General features: G+C 30.5%; 5 protein-coding genes across 6 annotated transcripts; 3 read left to right on the top strand and 2 right to left on the bottom strand.

Annotated features, from left to right (window-relative positions):
- The first annotated feature begins 561 nt into the window (after positions 1 to 561).
- On the top strand, positions 562 to 3049 carry LOC119615572 (farnesyl pyrophosphate synthase). Its single transcript, XM_037971587.1, has 7 exons — positions 562 to 871; positions 1089 to 1183; positions 1646 to 1716; positions 1790 to 1930; positions 2006 to 2367; positions 2426 to 2652; positions 2711 to 3049. The coding sequence occupies exons 1-7, from the start codon at positions 678 to 680 to the stop codon at positions 2890 to 2892; spliced, it is 1272 nt and encodes a 423-aa protein (XP_037827515.1). The 5' UTR covers positions 562 to 677; the 3' UTR covers positions 2893 to 3049.
- LOC119615564 (CWF19-like protein 1 homolog) lies at positions 2967 to 5353 on the bottom strand. Its single transcript, XM_037971580.1, has 8 exons — positions 5262 to 5353; positions 5003 to 5172; positions 4521 to 4843; positions 4282 to 4382; positions 4006 to 4222; positions 3828 to 3948; positions 3286 to 3772; positions 2967 to 3218 (listed from the first exon to the last, which is right to left on the bottom strand). Exons 1-8 carry the CDS (start codon positions 5279 to 5281, stop codon positions 3080 to 3082), a joined length of 1578 nt encoding a protein of 525 aa, XP_037827508.1. The 5' UTR covers positions 5282 to 5353; the 3' UTR covers positions 2967 to 3079.
- A 503-nt stretch (positions 5354 to 5856) lies between these two features.
- LOC119615554 (PX domain-containing protein kinase-like protein) lies at positions 5857 to 9136 on the top strand. The gene is made up of 8 exons (XM_037971570.1): positions 5857 to 6172; positions 6603 to 6888; positions 6947 to 7373; positions 7444 to 7622; positions 7692 to 7931; positions 8003 to 8298; positions 8361 to 8553; positions 8629 to 9136. Exons 1-8 carry the CDS (start codon positions 6068 to 6070, stop codon positions 8856 to 8858), a joined length of 1956 nt encoding a protein of 651 aa, XP_037827498.1. The 5' UTR covers positions 5857 to 6067; the 3' UTR covers positions 8859 to 9136.
- Positions 9137 to 11244: 2108 nt separating this feature from the next.
- LOC119615679 (tctex1 domain-containing protein 2) lies at positions 11245 to 12779 on the top strand. The gene is made up of 4 exons (XM_037971689.1): positions 11245 to 11379; positions 11788 to 11838; positions 11908 to 12104; positions 12580 to 12779. The coding sequence occupies exons 1-4, from the start codon at positions 11326 to 11328 to the stop codon at positions 12743 to 12745; spliced, it is 468 nt and encodes a 155-aa protein (XP_037827617.1). The 5' UTR covers positions 11245 to 11325; the 3' UTR covers positions 12746 to 12779.
- Positions 12780 to 13080: 301 nt separating this feature from the next.
- On the bottom strand, positions 13081 to 19302 carry LOC119615664 (RNA-binding protein spenito). 2 transcript variants are annotated; one of them, XM_037971676.1, is made up of 3 exons: positions 19222 to 19302; positions 18144 to 18789; positions 13081 to 16603 (listed from the first exon to the last, which is right to left on the bottom strand). In XM_037971676.1, the coding sequence occupies exons 2-3, from the start codon at positions 18710 to 18712 to the stop codon at positions 14737 to 14739; spliced, it is 2436 nt and encodes an 811-aa protein (XP_037827604.1). In that variant the 5' UTR covers positions 18713 to 18789; positions 19222 to 19302; the 3' UTR covers positions 13081 to 14736. The 2 variants fall into 2 exon arrangements, with proteins under 2 accessions (XP_037827604.1, XP_037827609.1); XM_037971681.1 differs by lacking the exon at positions 19222 to 19302 and adding an exon at positions 19056 to 19199.
- Positions 19303 to 19567: the final 265 nt, after the last annotated feature.

The raw sequence follows: 19567 nt of genomic DNA, 5'->3' as shown, positions 1-19567 counted from the left end.
TAAATTGATATGGTTATAAATAAATTACAAAATAAAAGTCTATGTTTCTAATCAACTTAACTTACTTACGTATGTTAATCGTCTTTTATTTATTATTACCTTTGAAGTCATCATTTCCGTCTTTTACAAGAAGAAAGTCAACATAAGAAATCGCTTTGTCAGTCGAAAAATGTTAAAAAATCAACAAAAACAAAAGTTCGAAAATACGTCCTTGCAAAATTTAATAAGTTGGAATTTTAAATATTGACCACCATTATGGCCAAAATAATAATATTTATTAATATTTTTAATTTAAAAAAAAAATTATTACAAAAAAAACAGAATATTACCAAACATACACATAAATTTGAGGAACTGGTTTGATATGTGGCGATGGCGCTTTAAAAATCGCAATAAGTCAAACTTTTTAAAATCGAATTTTTGCTACACCCTATTACATACGGTAATTATAAAACACACTCAAAATCGTTGTTGTTTTTGTAAAGTGATTTTTTGTTGTCAAACTTTTCATTTTATTTTGTATTGCATTCTTTGAAACAAAAAACAAGTTAAAAGTTTAGGAATTTCTTTATTTTTTGTTTTGCTCGCATAAAGAACACATCGTCCAAAGAAAAAAGAGAAATCGGTCTAATTTATTACGAATTAGTATAAACAAAGAAAAATCATTGTAATATAAAATGTTAACTGTAATAAAAAATGGTTTTATTGCAAATAGGTCCTTTAATTTGTTAGGATCAAACCTGACAAAGCGTATTATATCAACCACAGGATATGTCCAAAATTCTGAAAAAATCTCAAAGGATGTTGGAGATCGCATTGGCGGACTACCAACAGATTTAGTAAATCGACAAAAAATAAGAAAGACCACAAGGTAAGATAGATATGTATTTATTTAGTAATTTAAAAATATGTAAATTCTAGAAATTATATCAATAAATGTGTCTTGATTAGTAATTTTTTCACATAACCTTTGTAATCTGCTTCAATTGTAACAATACGAATACATTTTTCATCTTAAAATACTTAAATTCCATGTGTTCATTATTATATTAATATCCACTAATATATACCGTGTTTTCTTTCCACAGAACTTTGTCAACACTTCAGAATCATTCTGTGCCAATAGCAGCTAGAGTAACGGTCTCAAAGGATGAAAGCCGAAATTTTATGGCGGTTTTTCCTGGTAAGTTAAATTACGCATACATGCATATGTATGTAAATACATTAATACATAGGTATAACGAAAGTGAAAATTTATATATTCCGGTGTTAGAAATCTTTTAGCTTTGTAGCTTTTATATTCATTTATTAATATTCTGATATTAGGAATAAGTCATCAATAATAATTTACAGTTTATATGCATTCAGTAAATAGACGTAATAAGATCAAATACTCAACTTTCACATAAAAACGATGACATTTTGATTGTTATCTAAAACAAACACCTTAAAGTCAAATTTTTGAGAGCATATCTGAAAATAATTTACATCATACAAACAAAGAAGAAATTTGAATATCGCTTGTGGCGATAATAGAAATAACATTATTTTAAAATGACAAATATGTAAATATGTTATTTGAAATAAGTAATTTCTGAGCATATTTTAACAATATGTAATATGTACTATATATAATATTTTCTAGATATTGTACGTGACCTAACTGAAGCAGCCAACAGTTACAATTCAAGTGATGCATCCAATTGGTTTGCTCGCGTAAGTTTTTTATAAAGATAATACAATATTTAATATTCAAGAATTTAAATCTATTTTATATAAAAAATTAAAGGCTTTGCAATACAATGTACCCAAAGGTAAGAAGAACCGAGGTATTCTTACTGTCTTAACATACAAAAATCTAGTCAACGCCAAGGACATTACTGACGAAAATTTAAAATTAGCACATATTTTGGGATGGTGTGTAGAAATGGTATGTATTTCTATTTTTATAAAATTATGTGGCTATAAAATCAATAAAAACAACTGTCTACGTTTACTTCTAAAGCTACAATGTTTCTTTATTATTAACGATGATGTGATGGATAGCAGTTCAACTAGACGAGGCCAACCTTGCTGGTATAAAGTAGAAGATGTTGGCTTGATAGCTTTAAATGATGCTTTAATGATTGAAAATGCTATTTATATCCTATTGAAAAAATACTTCAGCCATATGGATTGTTATGTGGACTTAATGGATCTTTTTCATGAAATCACATTCATTACAACTTGCGGCCAAAGTTTAGACTTACTAAACGCCAACAAAAGTGTAACATCATTTGATATGGACAAATATAACGCAATTGTTGCAAATAAAACAGCCTATTATTCATTCTATTTGCCATTTGCCCTAGCAATGCACTTAGCCGGGTAAGATCTATATTCATTCATTTTATTCATTTATAGAAAACTATATTTTTCTTTTTAGAATTAAGGACCAAGAAGCTTTTCGGCAATCAAAAACCATTCTCTTGGAAATGGGTCACTTTTTTCAGGTTCAAGATGACTTTTTAGATTGTTTTGGAAATCCCGAGGTTACAGGAAAAATAGGCACCGATATCCAAGACAATAAATGTTCATGGTTAGCAGTAGTTTGTATGCAAAGAGCTAATGAAGAACAAAAGCAAATCATGTTAGAATGCTATGGAAAAACTGGTACATTATTCAACAGACTGTTCGTAAATATGCTCTAATAACCTCTTAACATTTTCAGATCCAGAAAAGGCAGCTCGAGTAAAAGAGTTATATAAATCGTTGGGACTTCCAAATACGTACGCAATTTATGAGGAAGAATCCTACAACATGATAAAGACTCATATACAGCAAACTTCGCGAGGTGTACCCCATGAGATTTTCTTGCAGATTTTAAACAAAATTTATCAGCGAAATTCCTAATTTAAAGTTTTAACTAGTCGTATACATAGTATGAATAAAACGCCATTTACAAATTATCAATAATTTATACACATGTCTATTTTAGATATTGAAAAACATATACATACATACGTACATATACAATTTTGATAATAAATGAAACTACATATATATTTAACATTTTATACCTAGCACAATTACTTAAAATTCATGATGTGAAATCATACTTGGAAAATTTATCTCTAAAGTTTTGAACCAATTCAATTTCTCTTTCTTTATCCAATTTACACGATTTCCAATCAACTTTCTCGTCACAGTTTAAAAGATTTTCCGAGCAGAAAACATCTCTGCAAAAAAAATACAAATGAAATATCACTGTAAAATCGTGAATGACAGTTGTTTTTTAATAATTACCTTGCAAAATGTATTGGAAAGTGATTCATTTGCCTAGTGATCAATGTAGAATTATTTGGAAGCTCCGCAACAAAATATGGTCCTTGATGTGGTAATATCTTTCCTGATGTCAAATCCGGGATTGTTTCAAATTGCAAATTAAATTCTTCAGCCTTGTCTTCAAAAGCATGAGGAATTTTCCAAGCATATCCTTCATCGACACTGAACACGTTAATTTGCATGTGAGAGGATTTGTAATTTCTCTCCGTAAAACAAACGACTTGATTGTGGTCTTTGAAAAACTCGATTAAAGCTTTTTTAAATTTATTCAGCTCTTTCCAATCGTCATCTGTCAGTTGAGCAGCACATGGTATATGGGTTATAGATAATATTAAGATATGATAATCATTAATGGGTCCCTTAGCTAAAGCCAAATAAAAATGTTCCCCTATAGAAATAATTAAATGTTTTTCCACATTTGGACACGACAAGCAAAACCAGCAAATTTCTAAAACGAATAACAGTTATATCAATTGTATTTTCAAATTGTGTGAAAAACCTACCTTGATCCCAATGTGGTATTTTTGATTTTTTTATTGATTGTTCATTGGAACCACTAGACCTCTTACGATTACTACCTCCATCTTTAGAGCTCATATCGAAAAAGTATTGCTTATTTTCATACTAAAAAAGCAAAGTATGAAAGGTACGAAATTTTTAAACATTTCACATAATACTTACATTGGTCCCTTTCAGGTTTAGGTCTGTAAAACGTATATCCCCAAAAGGACATTTAACTTCGTTTGTGGTCTTTTGTATAAGATCCACGACACGCATCCTTTCCACTGGGGTCAAACTCAACGCATAGATGTATTTTTCTTTATTCGTATTACCCACTTCTGCTAATGATATGAAGCGTGTGCAGAGTTCCAATTGCGTAGTTTGATCTGAAGCTAATCTATTAAAAAGTAATGTTATTTTGAAATTAATACGAAAATTGTAGTAACATGTACATACCTGTATGGGGGAGGTTCAAAATGTACATTGTTTTGACCACAAAAGTGATATCTGGGCTTTACATCTCGGGATAACAGTGATATAAGTTTTGATGAATTTTTCTAATAAGTAAAAATTTTTTTAAGTTAAAATTACAAATTTCTTTTAATTTCATTGTAAAATGTAAGCATATAAAATTTAAAAAAAAATCAAAGTAAAATTTTAATATGTATAATAAAAACTATAATTAATGTATGTACATTGTCTTCGCTAACACCATATGGCCATTGGGACGTCAAAAGTATATCAATTCCACGATAATCACTTGATACGGATTTATTTACTAAGCAGGAATTGCGAACGCTTTCTATATCTTCCATTTGAAAATATATTTCTTCATCTCGACAGTCTAATGGCTTCTCCAAACCACTTAAATAAGCAATTTTAGTTCCATTTGTTAATGTGTAAAGACCTCTTCTGCCCATGTAAGTTAAATTCGGGCATATTTCACCATCTATTATATTTTCATAGTATTTAATAAGATTTGTCCGACTGGGACCAAGTATATAGGTTGGAACGGCAACTGTAACCAAATAAATGTCTCATGATTAACTGCAATTGTATGTGAAATTTGAAGCTAGCTAAACTGTGGTTCACTTCAACATTTGCGTTGAGCCGAACCAGACAGTACAATTTTTACTTTGATAAATGAGTTTTATAATGAATCTTTTTATCAACTTACTATATTTATGACCATTTCTATAAGCAATTAATTCTTCATTTTGTTTACTATCCTCTGAAAAGAAATCGCCAACACACAATAAAATTTCAAAAGGACCCGATTTTTTATTGATACTTTCGACACGCTGAAACAGTTGCTTGAAACGACCACGGACGTCGCCAACAACTAATCTAAATAAGATTAATGTTTGTTAGAATAGTATTTATTAAATATCATTTCTATATGTTATACAAAATTTAAATTAATAGTTGCATCTTACATTTTAAATTTAGTTTCCATCTTCTACGATAAAAATTAAAAACAGGAAGATGTTGTTTGTGCAACTTGTAAACAAATGCCAAGGGTGCCACAATATATTAAATATCATAAATTAAAATACGAGTTACCAGATCGTTTTATAAAAAATCGCCAAAATTATTGCTTTGTCTTTTACATAAAAATTAAATTTTCAATTACCTCGAGAAGAATGTTTAAATTATTGCTTTCGTAAAAATGTGACATTTGATTTAATTTTCTATAATAAATGTTTAGTAAAAAATTATTATTGGTACAAAATTAAATTTTTTAATGAAAAATTTAAATATTATTAATTTTTTTAATAGTCAAATTTTTAATTTTCTGGTGAAAATTTGAATTTTCTAGTGAAATTTAGAATCTTATGTAAAATTTCAAATTTGTGTTAATTTTTTTAAAGAAGTTTTAAATTTTTACTAAAAATTCATATTTTTTATTAAATTTAAATTTTCCCCTATGTCGGCTAGAATATATACATATTTTATATACATAATTTTTTAAATTTATTTTTTTTTTGTCTTTAGCTATATGACTACGTTAAGCCGCCAATGGGATGCATTAAATCAGCCGCCGTCATCATTTGAGGCTGCCGGATTTTGTCTACGGCGAATAAATTAATTAGTCTCTAGACATACACATCTAGCAAAAAGTTGTTGAAATTTTCTAATCAAAAGTAAATAAAAAATTTTAAGAAGCAGGAAAAGAATAGAAAAACATATATTATATTTAGAAAATATAAGATTTTATTTAAAATGTATATCTTAAAAATCCATGGCCATATTTGAGAGGCGATTCGATCCGCAATTAACTAAAGTTGATGACACTCATGAAATTAACTGTATTATTGAAACGGCACAGGAAGTAAATGGACATACGGTAAGTGGATACCACTCTATATTCAGACATAGAAAAAGAAAAAAATAGGTGTTCCTTTAATAAAGTACTCTATTTTCTTCACATATGTACATAAAACCATATGTAGATACATATCACATATGTATATAATCTAATATGCATTTTTTAAAACATTATTTTTTATATACATTTTAATATACATAAATACAACAATATAAGTTAAATGTACAAATAATTGAAAATTTACTACTATATGTATGTGTATGTACATCGTATGAATGCAGAAGTTAATATGTAGTGGGGTGGTATGTGTCTCATAACCACCCCCAGCTCTTATTAGCTAAAAAATCAATATTTAGTAGTGACAATAGTCGGACACACATACATACATATATACGTATGCATGTTCATATGCTTTATTGATTTTTTTTTTTGCTTCAATTCATTTAAGGAGTATCTTTTACGTTTACAACGTGGGATTATAAAAAAACAAACTTGGAGAATATTACGACGTTACAATGACTTTGCTGAACTGCATAAATGTCTTTCGATCTCTGGACTCGAGTTACCATTACCCGGCAAACGATTGTTTGGTAATATGCGTCCGGAATTTATAGCTGAACGTAGACAAGCCCTGCAAATTTACATCAACACAGTACTAATGAATCCTATATTAGCATCATCGCTACCGGCGAAACGTTTTGTCGATCCGGATAGTTATCAGCAATCATTTCATGGTATATTTTTCTATTTACAAACAAACCAATGTAGGTCTATTGACAACCTTTCTTTTAGATCAAGCTGTTCAGAATGCATTATTATGTTTGCGAAACGAAAGTTCCTGGACGTTAGGTTCAACAATGGGAGCAATTGGTTGGCGCTTACGAAAACATTATTTCAAGGCTTTAGCTAAACCTCCAGATTGCAAATCTAGCAACAAGTTGTTAGTAAAAAGTGGCTCACAATCGCATAATCAATCCAAACAACATTTAAACTCGGGTGGTGCATCAGGTTCCAGTAGTGAACAACATACATCTTTGCATTCAGGCCATCACGAAGGTGATGAGTTGGTAATAGAATGGCTGGAATTTGGACCCGACAAATATATCGAAGACAAGGAATTGACAGGAATTTTAAAGAGTCTAATGAACCTGCAGCACCCACATATTGAATCAATTGTATACGCAGGACATAATGAAAATGGCTGCTTAGTAATTAGAAAGTAATAAACAAGCATCTGCATATTACTAAGAATTAACTATATAAAGCAATATAATTATTTTCTTTATTAGGTTTCATAAACATGGAACTCTTAAGGACATCTTATGTATGGCTACACCCAAAAATCCCTTTTTAAGTAAATATGGAAATCCGAAAGGGCGAACCGCCCTATCAATGAAACAAGTAGCTACATATGGCAAACAAATATTAGAAGCTCTCATATTTTTACATTCTAAAGGCTACCCATATGGTAATACATGAATTAGTAATATGTAGAATTAGGCTCCATAACATTCATTCATTTTTTTTACTTTTCAAGGTCACTTGCACTCGGGAAATATAGTAATATTAGATGACTCTGTACGTCTTCTGGATATTGAAAATTTTATTCTTGGAGTCCCATCTTTTTATCGTCCATTTTTTGTCCAACACAGCAAAATACATAAGCCTGAAGCGATTGATGTTTACTGCTTCGGTCATGTATTGTTTGAAATGACAATGGGTTATCCATTACAGGAATCGGTCGTTAGGCAAATAACAGATTGTCCGGAAGATTTAAGTTAGTACTTTCTATAATATTCATAACATTTTTATTTAAATTACTAAAAATAATACAAAACATATTTTTAGAACATCTACTTGAGAGTATATTATCTAAGGATGCTTGCAAGACTGGTCTCCCAACTTTAGAACAATTGATAAAGCATGAGTTTTTCAACGAACACGCAATAAATTCTGAAATTCAAGAAACCACGCCATATTTTAAAATTTCCTTGGGCGCAAAAGAAATTATTAAAAATGCTGTACAAAAAGCTGAAAATCGTTTGCGTGATGAGCAAAAATCTGTCAAAAATCAAAAGCGCATTGTTCGAGTACAAGAACTAATGAGTTCAGAAGAAGAAAAACGAAAATCAAAACAAAAAGCGGTACGAAAATCATTAAATCAAAAGAATAATATTCCTTACAAACAAGTTTACTATTTTTTTAGAAACATGACCATAAGCAATCCAAACTTAAGCAGCAGAGTTCGTTACAGAATAATAACGGTAAAATTCCTTTAGCTAACGCAACAGGTGGCATTTCCGCAGCTGAATCAACAGAGGGCGCATCAAATCAATTCAGCCGCGTGAATAGCATGCACCTTGCGAGTTTTTCACAAGACGCCAACAATTCTCTAAAATGTAAGTTATATACAACCTTTGAAAATTGGTCGATAGAGTTCAAAATTGATTTAAATACTAAATTTACTTTTTTAGCTCCACCCACAACACCTTCTCCATATCAAAAATCCAATGAATGTCAAAGTCACCAAAATTCCCAGCAGTTGCGTCAAACTTCTTCCTTAGCCAGTGTTGATAGACAATCATCGTCACCGAATATTACATCAGACACTGAATGTGGCAACGAAGTAGAACGATCTGCTCTCTTGGAGTCTATTTGCAAATTTAATCGTGGTTCGCTACGCAAAGTTCGTTCCAACGATTAACATTAAAGTTTATTCACACTGCTGTATTGGCCCAACAAGAAAAATCTTTGCCAATACGGTTTGAAAGAATTGGACCAAAAAAGGCTATATAATAGCACAACCACATTATATTTAATTTAAATACAAAAATAAATACATTTTTATAAAGCACAAATTATTATAAAACATGCTATACTAATCACTCACGTAAAATATAAAAAAATATTCGTCTAACTAAATGTGTCTAGATGTAAACATAATATCTATAATGAAATAAATGTATGTCCAGAATATATGTATATTCTTGTATTTATGTATTATTCTTACAATTAATGAATATTTAGTTTTAATTTAATATTGTGAGTATGTATATACATATGTATGTGTGCGTGTAAAACCATATTATAATCTCATTTATAGGCAATGTTAGAATAAAAACAAAATAAATTAAATAAGTCAGTATTACAGATAATAACGCCATTCATTGCACTTTGTATATCAATGTTTATTTAAAATGTGATTTATTGTATTGTACTGTATGAATTAATGTGCATCTATTATATTAGAGATTTCATATACCGATTAGGAAGAACAAACACATGTCTCTATAATACTTAATTAAAAAAAGAAGCTTTAATACAATTTATATCAATTGTAGTTTTTGAAATATGATTTTTTTAAGTTAATATATGAATGTATGTACTATATACTCGTAAATATTTGTATATGTATTTAGTTTAAACTAAAAGGTCACATTTTTTATATTTCAATTATATTTTATACAACATATTTTAAAGAAAAGGAAAGAAAAACAAACACTTTACATGTTTATTACACAATATATTGTGAACTTACACTTACAAACATATATTAACCAATATTATGTAACATTATATTTGCACACGATCTATTCGTATATAGTTAAATATGTATGTATGTTTATGGGAAAATAATTATGTGCTTGGAGTCGATTTAAGTGAAAACATTTTTTAAATTTTTTCAAAAAAAAAATGTCAACTTCCAAAAACTTCCGAAAGTAAATAAATCAAATGGAATAAATCGATTTATCTACAAAATCGAAATTTTTCGCAGGAAATATATGACTTACCTATTATATTAAAAATACTTTTATCGATTTTCACAACTCGTAACTAAATTCACTTTCTAACATATGATAATTATCCCATCACACTAATGTCGTCTGGTTTCAATGTCGCATGTTAAGAGCAAAATTTCCAGTTACACGGAGTCAACTATCGATATTTTTAATAATTCTAGAAAACAGTTAACAAATTTCTATATTACACTCCCATAAGTTAAGTCTAATTTCACTTGCATATGTATTTCCTAATAATAACATTATGTAATAAAAATAAATAATAAATATGTGTTACAAAATATAATACATTGACTACATGTTATTAAGAAAAATATCTATTTTGCTATCCTAAAAGATTGTTTCGAGAAAAACGACTTCGTATATTTTGTTATTTAAAAAAAAATCAATCCGAATTAAATAGTAAAGGCGGACATGTTTCTAATCTGAATTGAAATTAAATTTTTAGTTGGAAAATATACGTTAAAATATGATTTTTTTTAATATTTACAACAAAATATCACCCACGGGCCAAACACTATAGACATTTTTGAAAATAGAATAATGGACAATATGAATATATGAAAAACTTTAGAAGGGCCTATTGGAACGAACAACGAATTTCGTATAGCACGACGAACTACTCTATAAAAATTCGTTTTACGTACTTCGATTTCTTTTAAAAATGTTTACGTTTAAAAAATGATAGAAAAGGACCTAGTATTATATTTTTGTGAATCTATGATTTTTAGATAATTAAAAGTTTTTTAATTTTTTCGGTATTGTTTGGCGTACATTAAGTGTTTGGATGCAGTATTGGATAAATGCATCACTGCGCTGTATCGGAAATTCATGACTGCAATATATAATGAGCAAAAAACGGAAAAAGTGACTGATGCGTTAAGTTTGTAGTAATGTATTTAGATTTCTATTTCATGAAAATATTGATCATACACCCACCTTAAAATATACCAATCGGTTCACTTTCTGATTCGATTAAGCTATGCCCATCTGTATGTACATGTATACCTTGTGCGTTCGCAATTACTATTTGTTATTGCATAAAATGAGCAACAGTCTATATGCATCAACATCTCAAACTAATCATCAGATGGAGGGCAGTGATGCATTTCCGAGCATGCCCGTTATTATGCGTTACAAACTCCTGCACAACCGCTTAAAAAACCATGTAGTGATGTAAAAACATTTCTGCTATATTATACATACATACATATGTATATATTTATATAGATATTGAGTCATTGTCATAATGTCAACGATACGGGGATTGATCATAATTTTGAAATGTTTGGGGGGTTATGATGATAATTTGACAGAAAATATTCGTATTTCACTCTTATAAATTCATACAATTCTAAATATCAAAAAATAATGATGGAATCAAATGCAGACAATCAAGTTCCAGCTCCTTCAATTACGAATGAGGTAAGTTCTTATTTACTCCTTATCGTACGTATCCGAAGAGAAATTTTCATTGCTTTATTTATTAATCACGTCGTGGTATATACAAATAGCTATGCAACTATTTGCCCTTTACAAAATACCTAAGATAAATTTCCTAACATATGAGCTCTCCCTTGCCTTTTCTTTTTATTTGTATTAATTATCCAAATATGTATTATTAAAATTTACTAATAATACATTGAGCAAGCATACACAGAACATAGTTTCTATAGAATCTGAAAAATATTGATTTAACAAAATTAGTTACAATTTAACAGCTTGTAAGCTATATACGATATGTAGACAGAAATATTTGTTAGCATTAAAAGTATATAGTTTAACAAAGATAAAAAGATTAGTGTTAGTTAAAAATAATTATCATTTTTGCAGAGAAGACGAAATTCTCAAGTAGCAAAATTTACTGTGTCCGCAACAGCTAAGGTATGTTTAAAAACTTTATGAATTTATTTTACTGACCATTTTAATTGTATGTTTTTTTCCTGTTTGCAGCCTGTTATGCGATTTATGCCCACTTATCGTATGAAACCTATTAGGCCTTTTAACAAGGAAGTATGTGAAAAAATAATGAAAACTGTTATGGATAATACATTTGGGTCATACAATTATTCTCCAAAATCCATATTAGAGTTATGTGCTGAAGTAAGCGAAGAAATAAAAAATCGCATTAAAAGCCAAAACTATGATCGGTAAGGAAATTTGCAATAAATCTAGATCATTGAAACAGTTTACAGGCTGGTTATTTTTGCATAGCCTTTGTGTATATTCTGAAAATTCTTTAAATTGTACAAATAAGAGTAAAATTCCGAGAAAGAAACAATGTTTTTTCAGAATTTTGATTATATTTTGGATGCTATGTTCGATAAAGATATACACATTATAAAGAAAACTACTCGAACACCTTCTTTTGATATGCATTATCATGGAAAATAAAGAAACAAAATATATATATCCAAGAATATAAAATAAAAAGTGTGGGTTAATGGACATTTTACTCCAATTATGAATAGTTTGCAATTTTTTAATACTTTTTAATAATTATTATTATGAGTTCAGTGTAAAAAAAAAACAAATTCATCAATATACCTATTTCAGAATCAGAATAATTTATAATGACTAGTATTGTCTTATAATACTATTAATGCTTACCATTAATTCTTTCAGATACCGTTACATTGTCGTTGTCAGCATTGGCGAGAAATTAATGCAAGGCTGTTATTCTCTCGTCAATTTTCTGTGGGATGCTGATAATGATGGTTATTTATCTTATACAGTAGACACACCGAAGTTTTTTGCAATTGCGACACTTTATTATATTTATTATGATTGATATTTCTTAATTTAATGTTGTAAATAAGTTTTTATTATACTCAATAAAACCATGTTCTAAAACACACTTCACTTTCTGTAAAATGTGTTAAACACTGCTATAATTTATAATATATGCATGTATGTGTGTATAATTATTCATACATAGATATATGTATGTAAGACTAAAATATTTATTGATAGTAATTTTTTGAAATTAACTTAAGTGTTACAATTTAAGCTTAATCTTTTCAAGGTGTTGGGATATAATAATTACACTCATTTATATATAATTTGCTTTTTTGCTTATTTGTTTTTGTTGTGGCCACTTGAGTGAGTTACTCGTCAACTGAACAGTTTTTTTTTTTTATTTTTTATTGGTGGGCATACCTTGTAGAAAACTCTGTAACATTTGCAAAACCCTTTTCAATTTTACATAATTTTCAAACAAATGCTACAACTAGTTCTCTAAGGATGTGCAAATAGAAATAAAATTGAATCGAGGCAAACAAAAGAAGTACAAAAACACTAGTTAAAAATTGAATCTGTCCACAGATGATTCTCACTGCAACAACACCACTTTGGAATATATAAAATTGAAAAACTTCCAATTATAAAGTACTGAACTGAACTGTAAGTTGGACAGTGGTAGTTTTATAAAAGAAAACATCACTTGTCATAAATAAGGAAACTGTAACTGTCATCATGCATTGTTGACCTTCACTTCACTTTTGAACAGATTAATTACTTGAAACATATTTCAAAAGTCTATAAATTTTGAACTTTTTTTTAAAATAACCATAACCACAGACTACACAAGGACTGCAGGTACGTTTAAAATTGCCTGTACTTTTATAAAGTTGTTAAATGCGAACAAACACAGCACATTGTGATCACTTTTTTGAAACAATAAATATTATTGTTGTTGTTGTATTAAGTTTGAAATAATTTTTGAAAATAATTACACAAAGAGAGTATAGGTTTGTTAAGCACCCGATTTAAATTTTGATTATTATAAAACAGACCACACAAGAATTTTCTGTAGCACAGTAGTCACCTAGTCACCCGTTGTACACCATTTTTACTAGTATGTAGAACTTTAGCCAATTATATAAAAAAACACTTTTGAACATTTAAATAAGAAATTACCCATTTGAAAAAAAATAATAAAAAACATTTTCTCACAAAAATGAAAAGAACACAAAAAATAATTATTTTTGAAAAAAATGCACATTTTCAGAAGAACCACCATTTTTTTTGTTTGTCTATGTTAATTTTACCACTTTTTGCCACTCAACTAATGAAAACATTTTTATGAAAAAATACTTGGGATTATTAATTAAATAGTTAATTGATATATTTATACATTTATGCTTTTTCGTGGATTTCTATTGGGAACAACACATTGAATTGTTTAAATTTATATAAAATTGTATTCATACACTTTGCTTTTGGAAGCATGCACAACTGCTTTAGTTTTGGAATCAAGTACATACGAGTATATAACTAAAATTCTTTTTGATTTTACAATTGGCACAAATTACATATTTTTTATTTTCATTTTTTAACTCTGTTCCCGTACTTGTAAAATTTACAAGTTATAGTCAGAACTTTGGATTTGTGTCCAAACTCTAAATGTCTTTACATAATAATATTAAGCTTTGCCTTTGGCATTCTGACCAAATAAAGAAAATATTACGACAAGTATAGGAACACAGTTATTTTAGTTTTTCTTTTTCTTTGAAGAACAATAGAATTTTCATTTTTAAATTAGTTAAATATTAAGTAACCTTTTGGATATTAAATTGTAACAGAATGCTGCTTTTTTCTGCAAATAGACCTCTAAAAATGTATTATTATATTTTTGTATATAGTATGGATGTATATGTATTTCTTGTATATGATCATAAAACTTTTAATAGTATGATTTCGTCTTCATGTTGGTTTGTTGTTTTGTTCAAGTTGATGAATTTTTTGAAGTTTAACTTAATTAAAATTTTGTAATAGATTCACTTAAGCCGTACCGCCCCTAACCACGACCACTACCAAATGATCCTCTTTGAATGCTTCCTCAGTTACAGTTGAACACGTCCGTTTCAAAAGATCGGCTGAAAAATCACAAGGAGGGAATGCATATAGCACACCAGTTGCTTCGGTTTCCTTGTTCAATAGAGAAATAACACCAGCAGCTTCCTTTTGCTTAAGATACGACACTAAGTTACGAAGAGGCCTAGTCTGTACCGAACTGTCTTCGGAGGTGTTCGCAACGGATGTTGAGCCGGCCAAGCCCAGGAAAATGGCATGTGAAGACGAAGAACTAATACGCTTTTGGACATCTTCCAATTTTGGAGGGTCCAAACGCAAACGTTGTGTAATACGTAAGTTATGCTTGCCATCTTCATCACGCATCAGCGATTCGACGATATCAGTGTCACCATCGGTAAGGTGAAACTTGGCAGGGAATAAAGAGCTCTTAAGTATAAGGGCACCTTGCCATATTACAGTACATTTTCGTGCGACATCCGGTAAGGTACGCGCAGAAGCTAATGAGCCGCCATTGCGATGCTGCGATGAATCTGAATCTGAACCTGGAGAGTGGGTTCTTTTGTGTGGCGAACGTGACCGTGAACGATCCGACCTTAGTTCTCTTGAACCGGAACGACCTCTATCGAAACCGGGCTCTCCAGGAGGTCGGCGCCATTCATCTTCAACTCCGGCAGGAGGAGGAACTGGTGCAGCAGATGAAGAGTGCGCACTTGGGTGTGCTGGTCTATGAACATCATTGTGGTAGTGATATGAGCCACGACCACGTCCACGATATCCTCCACGACCGCGATATGAACCACGGGGTGGATATGGAGCATATCCTCCGCGTGGTGCATAATGATGGTGTGGAGGATGGTGATGGTGAGTATCTTCATAGTGATAGTCGTATTCCGGGCGTCTGTATTCAGAGGATGGAATCGAAGTGCCAGCAGTTTCCTCATACGGTGCTTTCGGTTTAAAAGGAGCTGCTGTAGGAGTCACACCTGGTAATTCCGAGAAGTCGGTACGCAAGCGTCTTTCTGGTCCGCCCAAAGGAAATCCTCGCATTTCCTTAACTGCTGCCGTTGCTGCTTCAATGGTCTCATACTGAATGTACGCACAAGTATCTCCCTTTTGGTACTCTATTTTCTTAATAGCACCAAATCTATCAAATTCCCGCTCTAATTGCGTAACTGATGTCCATGCACCCAAACCACCAATCCAAATTCGTGTTGCTGGAGTCACTTTGCCGTAACCAATTTTACATTGGAATTTGCCAATGTATTGTCCAGATAGTTCGCATTTAGCCCTATGAGCCATATCTAAATTCTGATATCTGACAAATGCAAACGCATTTCCAGTGCCTGGTGGAGGTCTCTTGATATCAATGTCATCCACAATTCCATATTTACCGAATATGCGACGAAGTTCATCGTCTGCAATTGTCACTTCCAAATTTCCAGCGAATAGTGTTCGTGTAGATAGAGGATCATCCTCGGGTTGGACATGATGCAAATAATTGGGAAATTTATCCTTTTTATTTTCTGGCTTTTCATACGGTACATGTGGTCTTGGCCCCATATGACGTGGTGGACCACCATAGTGAGGTGGTGGGGGTCCGTGTAAATGCGGAGGACCGCGGTGCATTGGAGGACCTCTTGGTGGCATCGGGTACTCATGATGAATAGGTCTATATTCGCGAGTATGAGGATGTGGGGGAATATGGGGAGGCCCATAACGATCGTAGGCATCTAAAGGCGGTCGACGGTGTTCCGGTGGCCCCGGTGGTGGACCTGGCACCCTAGTGTAATGATAACGGTCATATTCCGGTGGAGAAATTGAACGTCCACGAGGCCTAAAAACAAAAAGTAGTTTTTTTTAATTAATTCAACATCCCATATTTTTATTTTATTCCTTAAATTACTGTTATCAAGTCACATTTTAGCAAATAAAACATAAAATGTAATAAACGATGTAATTAAAAATGTTTTAAAAAAATGTTATAAACATTAATTTTTTTAATATAAAACGAAATCGACCGATTTGAACCATTTCTAACGGATGTGTGGCAGATAGAATTATTATAACAAATAGAATTATTATTTTGATATGCAAAAATAACGTAATCTACAACCTAAAGTAAAGTAGATATTAATAATGACTATGAATTTTAAACCGTTTTTAATGGAATGTATTTCGTATCACCTTAAATCGATATACGATATATGAAAATACTCGTAATGACAAAATGTGTAAACGGAATTATAACATTTCAATGCGTAGAAATGTAATGACCAGGGAAATCAAAATATGCAAATGCATGTTTTTTGAGGAGCGTCGTATGGACTCATGGATAAGATATTTACACGTTTCAGACCAATTTAAGAATTTTGGCATCGATTTGTTAGAGCATATTTTTGCATATTTTACCCATAAGAGCATAATTTTGCATGATTTGACTTTTTAGCATATTTAAGGCATATTTTCGAGTTTTTAGAGCATTTTTTACTCTTTTAGTGCATATTTTGATGTTTTCGCTTTTTTTCGTTTTTGTACATTTTCAAAACTTTATTTAAAAAAAAATAAATTTTATTTTTTTATTTTTAATTTTTTAGCCTATTTTACAATTTTGAAAAAAAAAATTCGTTTGTAGAAACTAAAAACTTAAAAACTGCAAAAAATACATTACTCTCATGAAAACCAATGTTATAGTTTTTTGTTCAATAAAGTATTACATTTTAAATCAGACATAAAACAGATTACTTTAGATTTCATGAGACCAATCCATTTTTATAGTTTAAAAAAGTAATTATTGGAATTTATGACAACACCGATTAAAATGTCAGTCAGAAGCTATGAATACAATTGGAAGAAATGTGTCAAACTTTGTCGTTTGAAATATGTGTTTTGGGGTCCAAATGGTTTCATGTCATTCATTGGTTATCTGAACGTAAAACGGAATTCTATTAAACTAGTTCTTCAAATTATGAGATGAATCAATTATAAAAAATCTTGTAGGATAAAATATGACACTAAACATTTATTATTTCATTACAATTTCTTTCTTTATGAGCTTTTCAATGTTAAAAAATAACGAAAAATTTTATTTTTAGAGTATATTTTTTAAATTTTAAGAGTATATTTTGAGTTTTTTACGGCATATTTAAAGCGCTTAAAACACTTTTTTAGAGCATGTTTTCAGTTTCCCTGGTAATGACAAACACAATGCAATGGTTTTTGATATGGCGAGAAGCGGTAAGGGGTTAAAATCTTTATATAGCTTTGTTTTAGAAATCTTTGATAAATTATTATGAGATTAAATTATTTTGTAAACTACTATTATAAATATAAATTAATAAATACATACATGTATATATAAATTAAATATTGCTTACCTATGTTCACTACGTCCAGAAGATTCATACACTGGTTCCACTAGCGCTACCTTATCGTAGAGAACAATACGAGGTTTGTGATGTTTTGCTTCTCGAGCATCCTCAGCAGTTCGAAAGCATACATATGCAACTCTCTCGTCCAAATCGCGCGAAATTCGAATACTAAAGTCGCCAAATTTCTTATATTCACGATACAATGTCTCTTTTATAAATTCATCTGATGCCTTCGGGTGCAAAGCACTTACGCACAAAACTTTATAAGTTGGCCTCTCTGCAGAAGGTGGTACTCCCCGTATATACTCTTCGCGGTGTGGTGAAGCGCCACCATAACGACCGCGGGGACTTGGAGAGCGTCCAACCCTACGTCTTAATCTATCGGGAGATATGCGTTCAGGAGAATCCCCCGGCACACCACCTCCATTATCGTATGCACCACGGCCCATAGCTAGTGATCGTGAACGTGAAGAATGACTTGTTCTATTTGGAGAATCACGAGAAGCACTACGTTTCATATTATGTATTTTAACTGTAATACGATCAAGTTCAGCAGCTTCACGAATAATGCTCATGAGCAGCTTACTGATACCGTCTCCAACTCTATTTTATTTGCAATACAGTTGCAATCCAATATGTGCAGTATGTATAGCTGAAAAAAACATGGTTGATTCTTTAAAAATTCTGTATGTATACCACATGTTACAATGAAGAAAAGTGTCGCTCCGGCTTCATAAATTTTTGTTCTCAGAATTTATCACAAAGTATAAAACATAAATTTTTAATGCAAAAACCACATATTTTTATTATTTTCTAAAAATTAATGTAATCAGTGCTTTCTTTTTTAATAATTTTTATTATATATGAGCTTCATTGGCCATTTTGATTTATCAAATTTCTTTTTTTACATTGACGTACCATGTAATAAAAGAAAAAATTATAAAGCTATTTTGATCTTTTAAAACTTAATGTACGTACACCTATTTTTAATTTCACTATAACTTGTAATTTTTATATAGATTTTATTTTATTATAAATTATATTTTTCAACTTTTCACCAAATAATTTTATCAAAAAAAATTACCTATTTTTATACGTATCCGAAAAAAGTGTATGTATAACGAAGCGAAGCCGACCATAGACCAGAGCCCTGCGCCGACAAATATTAACGGCGGCGGCGGCTGACACTAAAAACATTGGCGGCGGTTTAAAATCGACTGTAAGACGGCTAAGTTCGCAAATACGCTAATTTTCAAAGATTTTAAATAAAAACGGAGTCCGAGAGATAAAAAAGTGGATTTTGTATATAATTTATAACAATAAAAAAGAGCAAGCACAAAAGTTGTGTGAAAAATTAGGCAGGGATGGAAAAAAATAAAAAAAATTTAAAAATTAAAATTTGATTAACTCTTAAAAATTAAAAACAAATC

This window comes from Lucilia sericata, unplaced genomic scaffold, assembly GCF_015586225.1.
Source record: "Lucilia sericata isolate MDLA Ls3-8-SP2 unplaced genomic scaffold, ASM1558622v1 Contig000048F_arrow, whole genome shotgun sequence".
In the NCBI taxonomy this organism is placed as follows: Eukaryota; Metazoa; Arthropoda; class Insecta; order Diptera; family Calliphoridae; genus Lucilia; species Lucilia sericata.
Note: the sequence above shows the minus strand (reverse complement) of the source record. Positions and strands in the feature narration are given on the sequence as shown.

Coding starts and splice junctions, on each gene's coding strand:
- LOC119615664 (XM_037971676.1), bottom strand. CDS start 18,712: ATGAGCATTATTCGTGAAGCTGCTGAACTTGATCGTATTACAGTTAAA. Junction 16,604..18,143: donor TCTGGACGTAGTGAACATAG/GTAAGCAATATT, acceptor TTTTGTTTTTAG/GCCTCGTGGACGTTCAATTT.
- LOC119615564 (XM_037971580.1), bottom strand. CDS start 5,281: ATGGAAACTAAATTTAAAAT. Junction 4,223..4,281: donor TTTGAACCTCCCCCATACAG/GTATGTACATGT, acceptor ACTTTTTAATAG/ATTAGCTTCAGATCAAACTA. Junction 3,949..4,005: donor TAAACCTGAAAGGGACCAAT/GTAAGTATTATG, acceptor TTGCTTTTTTAG/TATGAAAATAAGCAATACTT.
- LOC119615554 (XM_037971570.1), top strand. CDS start 6,068: ATGGCCATATTTGAGAGGCGATTCGATCCGCAATTAACTAAAGTTGAT. Junction 7,623..7,691: donor TTCTAAAGGCTACCCATATG/GTAATACATGAA, acceptor TTACTTTTCAAG/GTCACTTGCACTCGGGAAAT. Junction 8,299..8,360: donor GAAAATCAAAACAAAAAGCG/GTACGAAAATCA, acceptor CTATTTTTTTAG/AAACATGACCATAAGCAATC.
- LOC119615679 (XM_037971689.1), top strand. CDS start 11,326: ATGATGGAATCAAATGCAGACAATCAAGTTCCAGCTCCTTCAATTACG. Junction 11,380..11,787: donor CTCCTTCAATTACGAATGAG/GTAAGTTCTTAT, acceptor TCATTTTTGCAG/AGAAGACGAAATTCTCAAGT. Junction 11,839..11,907: donor CTGTGTCCGCAACAGCTAAG/GTATGTTTAAAA, acceptor TCCTGTTTGCAG/CCTGTTATGCGATTTATGCC.
- LOC119615572 (XM_037971587.1), top strand. CDS start 678: ATGTTAACTGTAATAAAAAATGGTTTTATTGCAAATAGGTCCTTTAAT. Junction 1,184..1,645: donor TTTTATGGCGGTTTTTCCTG/GTAAGTTAAATT, acceptor AATATTTTCTAG/ATATTGTACGTGACCTAACT. Junction 1,931..2,005: donor TGGGATGGTGTGTAGAAATG/GTATGTATTTCT, acceptor TTACTTCTAAAG/CTACAATGTTTCTTTATTAT.